The sequence below is a fragment of the Talpa occidentalis genome, unplaced genomic scaffold (assembly GCF_014898055.3).
Source record: "Talpa occidentalis isolate TD23 unplaced genomic scaffold, MPIMG_talOcc4v2.1 talOcc4.15, whole genome shotgun sequence".
NCBI classification, from domain to species: domain Eukaryota; kingdom Metazoa; phylum Chordata; class Mammalia; order Eulipotyphla; family Talpidae; genus Talpa; species Talpa occidentalis.
Genome location: NW_023601543.1, coordinates 57,468,164 through 57,475,420, shown reverse-complemented (window position 1 = coordinate 57,475,420; position 7,257 = coordinate 57,468,164). Strand labels below are relative to the sequence as shown.

Sequence of the window (7,257 nt, the reverse complement as noted above, 5' to 3'; positions counted from 1 at the left end):
GATTGGCTCTTTAGAGTTGGCTCAGGGAGATTGAGAGTTCCCGGGCCGGCGGTCGGCGAGGCTGCGGGACCTGGGTTTTGATTGGTTCTTCTGACTTGAAGTCCGGAGAGGTGAGGAAGACCGCTGCCATCAGGAAAGGAGGAAGTGCGGTGTGTAGGGTGTAATCTGCCCGTCGTATTTACAATTGCCTCGCCCATTAAGACATTAGGATTGAAGGTATATCCAGGAACTGATCGATTGCTCCGCCTAGAAACCGAGGGTAAAGGTGAGAGGAGACAACACAGTCTGATTTGATAGCAAATGAGGTGGGTGATGAATACTTTAACGTTTTCCGGTTCATTGATCAGAGACTCCTGACTTGGTCTCAGCCAACAGCGAAAATGGCACCACGCGTGAGGGCGGGGCCGGCGGCACACAGAGAGCTACCATTGGTTGGGATAGACACTGACCATCTCCCCAGCGCCTCCATTGGCCTCCTCCCTAAGGCGTGGGCCCTGTGAGGTGGTGGGTCTGAAATAGGGATGTTACAGAGCCTGTGATCCCGCTTAGAAAGTCCCAGAACCGGGTGAGAGAGCCCGCTGTGACCACGCTGGTGGGTGAGTACCCTCCGCTCGGCTTGCCACTCCCATTCCCCGGCTCTCACTGGCTCTCTGTCTCTGTGTGTTTCTCTCTCACCCCTACCACCCTTACAGCCCTGCATAACAGCCCCCCCTCCTCCGCACTGTCGGGGCGGGGTGGCTAGGGGGATAAACAGAAGATCCTCCTTCTCATTGGATAGTTGGATCAAAGGGTTCTATCTCTGATTGGTAGTCTCTGTATTTGACATTCCTTTTCCTCTTTGGTGCCCCGCGCAATACCGCTGCCCTGCACTTTCCTCCCCTCTTGAAGGTTGGAGGCATTATGTGCTATTATGACAAGGGTCTGCCTTTCCAATTACTGAACCCGAGGGTCATAGTTCTCATTAGTTTCCTCTCTTCTGTCCTGTAGTCTCCAGGACTGCAGGGTGGGAATAGCTTTCAGATAAACGGTGCACTGACACCTGCCGGATCCCTGGGTCTCCCCCAGCAGACCACGAACCCCAGAGCAGGGACTGGCTCCGGTTCCACCGTCTCCCCCCACCAAACTGTGACCCCCAAGGAATGGGTCTGATTCCTTTGATTACCCCATCTCGTGACTCCAGGAGGGCTGGGGACAAGCTTTCAGGGTTTCCGTGCTCTTATAGTCACATTCTTAAAGCCGCATATAATTATAGTCTATTAAACCTTTGTCAGTCTATGAACTGATAAGTTTAGTCCACTTAACATTTCTTGTGATTAAAAAAAAACCTATTTGGATTTTATTTTTTTAATCTCATTCTGTGCTTTCTATTTGTTTAGGTTTTTCTGTTCCTTTTTTCTCTACTACCCCCACACAGCCACAGGTCCACAAAGAGATGGCCACCAACTCCAGCCCCTTGCACCCATACTGGCCTCGCCACCTGAAACTGGACAACTTCGTGCCTAATGACCGCCCCACCTGGCATATTCTGGCTGGCCTCTTCTCCACCTCTGGGGTCTTAGTTGTGACCACATGGCTGTTGTCAGGTCGAGCTGCAGTCGTCCCACTGGGGCCTTGGCGGCGACTGTCTGTGTGCTGGTTTGCAGTTTGTGGGTTCATCCACATGGTGATTGAAGGCTGGTTCGTACTCTACCATGAGGACCTACTTGGAGACCAAGCCTTCTTGTCCCAACTCTGTGAGTCCCAAGTTCTTTGATGTGTGTGGGAGGGAACTTTCTGGGCAGAGATTGGCCTAGCTATTTAACCACCCACCCATTCTTCTTTTCATTTATTTTTTAAATTCATTTAACTTGTCACACATAAATTCATGTGGGTCAAAAAACAAACCATTTAAAGTAGTATGCAATGTAATTCTACCAAGTTTCCCCAATTATTAACCACTGTTAATTATTGCTTATGTTTCCCTTCAGGAATTTTATTTATACATAAACCACACACTTAAGCGTCAGTTTGCTTAATTGTAAAAAGGGGATAATATTAATATATGTACATTGCTTAGAACAGATTTGACAGGTAGAAGATGCCATACAATTGTTTACTGTTATCATCATTTTTATTTTTGCTTTTTTACACAAGTGGGACAATGCTATATACACTTCTGAACTTTGCTTTTTTTATGAGGTCACAGAGCTTTCAAAGCATAGATATTACAGAATTATTTCACTTGTCCAGTATTGATGGATATATTCTCCCAATGTTTAGCTGTTATGAAAAATAATCCTTCTGACCTAGTGAGTAAAAGTGCTAGGAAAATTCTTATGCAATTCTTTATGTGGACATCCACTTTCATTTCTCTTGGGTAAACATGGAAGAGTGGAATGGCTGGTTTGTATGGTATGTGCGTGTTTCACTTGATAAACTGCCAACTTGTTTTCAGAAATGGCTGCACCATCTTCTGTTCCCACCAGCAGTGTATGGAGTTCTTGTTTGTCCCTGCCTACACTTGGTATGGTCAGAGGGTTCTAAATTTTTGTCCTTCTAATGGATGTGAGTGATAAGTCGTTATGGTTTTATTTTTCCTTTACAACTAATGGAAGTTTGAGCACCTTTTGTGGGCTTCTTTGGAAATCCTTTTTTTTTTTTCTTTTTTGAAGAACTTATTCTAGCCTCCCACCTATTTTTTTAAAGATTTATTTATTTATACATACAAGAATTGGGGTACAGTCCAGAGTTGTGGGGGATGAGAGGATTCACCAGAGACAAAGTGGGGAACAGAACAGGAGGATTGACTGACATACACTGCTCAGGGGAGCAGCGGGTGAGTCAGGAGAGGTCTGCTGCCCCATGTGGGTAGCTCCCTGTCCAGGAATTAAACTTGTGCTGCCGTGGCTGCGGCTAGCTTCATAGGTTGCATCTTAATCCCTTGCGCCACCAAGGAGGCCCCCTCCCACATATTTTTATATTGAGTGATGTCTCTTATTGATTTTCTGTTCCCTCTTCCTTTCACTTATCTGTTCACCTGTATGCTTGTGCTTGTGCTTTCTTACTCACTCACTGTTACACTCACACCATCATCTGCACCTGCCTGCTTTGATTCCACAAACATTTTGGAGTACCAGACAATCACAGCAACACTGTGTCAGATACATTGTTTTGTATATGTATTTATACACACATCTAGAATCCAAACATGGGTGTCCCATTTCAGATAAGGAAACTGAGGCATGGAGAGATTAGAAAATCTGCCTTCTTACATGGGTCCTGGGCTCTCATCACTCTGAGTTCATGTCCTGCCTTTATTCTTTTTTTTTTTTTTAAGATGTGTTTTCTTTTTTATTTTTTAAGATTTATTTATTTATTTGTACAAGCACTGGGTACAGTCAGAAGCGCGGGAGGGTGAGAGAATTCACCTGAGCCAGAGCAGGGAAGAGAACAGGCAGACTGATGAAGTACACTGCTGAGGGGAGCAGTGAGCACGGCAGGAGAGGTCTGCAGCACCATGTGGGACCCTCGCCAGTGGCCGGGGATCGAACCGGCGCTGCAGAGGCTTCGGGCAGCTTTGCAGCCCAGCACTCAACCGCTGCACCACCGGAGAGGCCCCAAGATTTGTTTTTATTGATGCATTCAAGAATGGGGGTATAGGCCAGAGGTATGGCGGGGGTGGTGGTGAGAGGATTCACCAGAGACAGAGTGGGGAGCAGAACAGGAAGACTGACTGAAATTCACTGCTGAGAGGAGAAGTGAGCAAGACAGAAGAGGTCTGCTGCACCATGTGGGTAGCTCCCTGGCCAGGGATCGAACTTGTGCTATAGTGGCTTCACTGTGCTGAGACTTAACCCCTTGTGCCACCAGGAAGGCCCCCCTACCTTTGTTCTTAATGGATGTCTCTTGTCTACTTCAGGGAAAGAGTACGCCAAGGGAGATAGCCGATACCTCCTGTAAGTGTTTGCCTCTGTCAAGGGGGACCTATATTGGTTTAGGGTAGTGGTGGGTCAGGGAGCTATCATGGGGTACCCTGTGAGCAGAGCACCATGATGCTAGTGTCCCCCCATCTTTTTCCCTTAGGGATGACAACTTTACGATATGCATGGAGTCCATCACGGCTTGCCTGTGGGGACCACTGAGTCTGATGGTGGTGATCGCCTTTCTCCGACAGAAACCCATCCGCTTTGTCCTACAGCTCGTGGTCTCTGTGGGTAAGGAAAGCACCCTTTGGGCTTAAGGGAGATCCAAGACATAGAGGCATCCCTGCTGATGGGCTCTCTCAATGGGGCCTATCCAGGGCTGAGTCAGATTGAATAACAAACCCCCTGAGGTTCTGGAGCAGCCATTCTCTGAACATGTGTTCTCAAGCAGGTGGGGTTTTCTCCTTTTCCAGCATGAAGCCTCCTGTGGAGATTATGTGAGGTGGCCCGTGATGGCGGGAAGCTACTGGATCCTCCAGGATCCACAGTCTGAGTGTCCATCATATGACATTTCATCCTCGTGGGTTCTTAAATTGTTTGTTTTCTTTAGTTGTGAAAATATAAGTTCTCTTTAGTCCCAGAATCCTGAGCTATCTTGAATTAGAATTGAATCCTAGAGGATTTTGAGCTTCCTTAAATCTGGAGCTATGAATGCTCCTGAGTTCAGAAATTCTCAGCTGTGTGAATTTGGGGATCCTGATCCCTGCGACCATGAATGACTTGGAAAAGCTCTGTCTTTCACAGGATTTCCTCATTCCCCTTCTTCCTCCTACAGGTCAGATCTATGGGGATGTGCTCTATTTCCTGACAGAGCTTCGTGACGAATTCCAGCATGGGGAGCTAGGCCATCCACTCTACTTCTGGTTTTACTTTGTCTTCTTGAACGCCCTGTGGCTGGTGGTGCCCGGAATCCTTGTGCTTGATTCAGTAAAGCAGCTCACTCGTGCCCAGAGCATGCTGGACGCCAAGACCAGAAAAGCCAAGAGCAAGCAGAACTAATGAGTGATGGACTGGACTTGCACACTGGCTGATGAGGGACTTGCAGAAGAGTCCAGTCCTGTTCCCACAGGTTGGATGGACAGAGCAAATTGATCTGCCAAACTCAGGCTGATGAGTGGGCCAAAGACAGGAGGGAAGAAAGGAGCTCTGTGGAGCTACTGCCAGGGCCATTGGGACAAAGATACAAGAGAACCTAGAAGGTCTGTGATGGTGACAGTTTTTTAATCAGGAAATAAAAGACCTTAACTATAACACTGAGAGATCTTTAATTACTAACCCTAGAAATACTCCATGACTGACTCCCCAGGTCCCTCCATCATTCACTTATTCCACAGACTACCATTCTCTTAGCCATAGACCCCCCCGGTCATCAGATAGGCCTCCAATCCATGACCTCAAAAAGCCTATCACTGACCCCACAAACTCCCATCACTCACCTCACAGACACTTCATCATTGACTCCACAGTCTTCTATTAGGGCTGCTATATCAAGAATACCACAAACTACGTGGCAGAAATTATTTTCTAACAGTTCCGGAGATTGGAAGTCCAAGATCAGGGTGTCCTTAGGGTAAGTTTCTCCTGAGGCCTCTTTCCTTACAGATTGCCTTCTCCCCATGGGTCCCTATCCCTGGCATTACTTTCTTTTCTTACAAGGACACCAGTCCTATTTGATTAAGGTTCCACTCTTAATGGCTTCATTAAATCTTCATTACCTCCTTAAAGGCCTTATCTCCAAATACAGTCAAATTGAGGGGTTAGGTTTTAATATAAGATGGGGGAAAATTAAGTCCATAACAATAACCATCATTCACTACACAGGCCTCATCATTCACCTCACAGACATTCCTTCATTCATCCCATGCATACACCCATCACTCAGCCTCTTGTCTCCTGACTAGACACCCCACAGATACACCATCACTAACTTTACAGACCTACCAACATGCACGCCGAAGACCCCCATCACTCACCGCACAGACCCAATAAAACACCCCACAAACCCTACCAGCAATCACCCCACATAATCCATCATTAACCCCTAAGATGCCTATCACTCTCCCCACAAATAGCCTTTCATTCACACTATATATTGCCCATCATTTACTTCACTAACTTTAACTCCCTATAACTTACTTGCAGAATCCATCACCTCACAGACTCCTATCACACTCCACAGGTCCCCAATTACCTTAGTGATCTTCCATCACTCACCCCACAGTCTATCGCTCACCCCACAAACCCCATCATTCACCCCACAGATCCTCACCCTATAGACCCCCATCATCATCTCATGGTCTCCATCATTAACCTCATTGACCTGCAGTCATAAAGTAAGTGGATACTTGAGGAAATTTGAGGTGACAAAGCATGAATAATAAAAGTGAAAATAATTGTGGAGTGGCTTCAGGTGACCTGTATTGATCAGGGCTTCAGTTCAAATCCAGCTCCTGCTCAAGCCTACAGTACATCTTTTGAGAAATGCCTCACTGTTAAAGCCAAAGCTGTATATTACTTTCTCACCTCACATCCATCACTTACTTCATCACTTACTTATAGCCTGCTGGCCTCCTTGCTCTTTTTCAAGAACGGCTTCTCAAAAGCCCCACCTCCATCCATTGCACAGTCTTCTCTTTGTGCCACTTACTACACCCTTGACCTTTAGCTTTTTTCTACCTGGACTTCGATGCTTTCTTCTGTAAAATGCTAATAATAGTAGTACCTACCTCATGGGGTTTTTATACAGATTAAATGAATTAATATATCAGACTAGCATACACTTTGTATTTTTTTTTAATTTTTTTAAGATTTATTTATTTATTTGTACAAGCACTGGGGTACAGTCAGAAGCACGGGAGGGTGAGAGAATTCCCCAGAGCCAGAGCGGAGGGCAGAACAGGCAGACTGCTGAGGGGAGCAGCGGGCGGCAGGAGAGGTCTGCGTGCCATGTGGGACATTTACCCGGCAGCCGGGGATCGAACTGGTGCTGCAGAGGCTGCGGGCAGCTTCACAACCCAGCGCTCAACTGCTGAGCCACCGGGGAGGCCCTACACTTTGTGTTTTTTTTTTTTTAAGATTTATTTATTTATGCATACAAGAGCTGGGGTGTAGGCCAGAGGTGCGGGGGAGAGGGGAAGAGGATTCACCAGAGAGAGAGAGTGGCGAACAGAACTGGCAGATCGACAGAAATACACTGCTGAGGGGAGCAGCGGGTGAGACAGGAGAGGTCTGCTGCACCATGTGGGTAGCTCCCTGGCCGGTGATCAAACTCGGTGCTTCAGTGGCTGCTGATAGC

The 7,257-nt window shown here is 46.9% G+C and overlaps 1 protein-coding gene across 5 annotated transcripts; it reads left to right on the top strand.

Annotated features, from left to right (window-relative positions):
* Nucleotides 1-30: 30 nt before the first annotated feature.
* EBP (EBP cholestenol delta-isomerase) lies at nt 31-5,223 on the top strand. Of its 5 annotated transcripts, XM_054695747.1 has the most exons (6): nt 31-265; nt 348-596; nt 1,377-1,733; nt 3,899-3,935; nt 4,063-4,193; nt 4,738-5,223. In XM_054695747.1, the coding sequence occupies exons 3-6, from the start codon at nt 1,433-1,435 to the stop codon at nt 4,959-4,961; spliced, it is 693 nt and encodes a 230-aa protein (XP_054551722.1). In that variant the 5' UTR covers nt 31-265; nt 348-596; nt 1,377-1,432; the 3' UTR covers nt 4,962-5,223. The 5 variants fall into 5 exon arrangements, with proteins under 5 accessions (XP_054551722.1, XP_037368342.1, XP_037368339.1 ...); XM_037512445.2 differs by lacking the exon at nt 348-596 and having other exon boundaries at nt 1,415-1,733; XM_037512442.2 differs by lacking the exon at nt 348-596 and having other exon boundaries at nt 31-305; nt 1,415-1,733.
* Nucleotides 5,224-7,257: the final 2,034 nt, after the last annotated feature.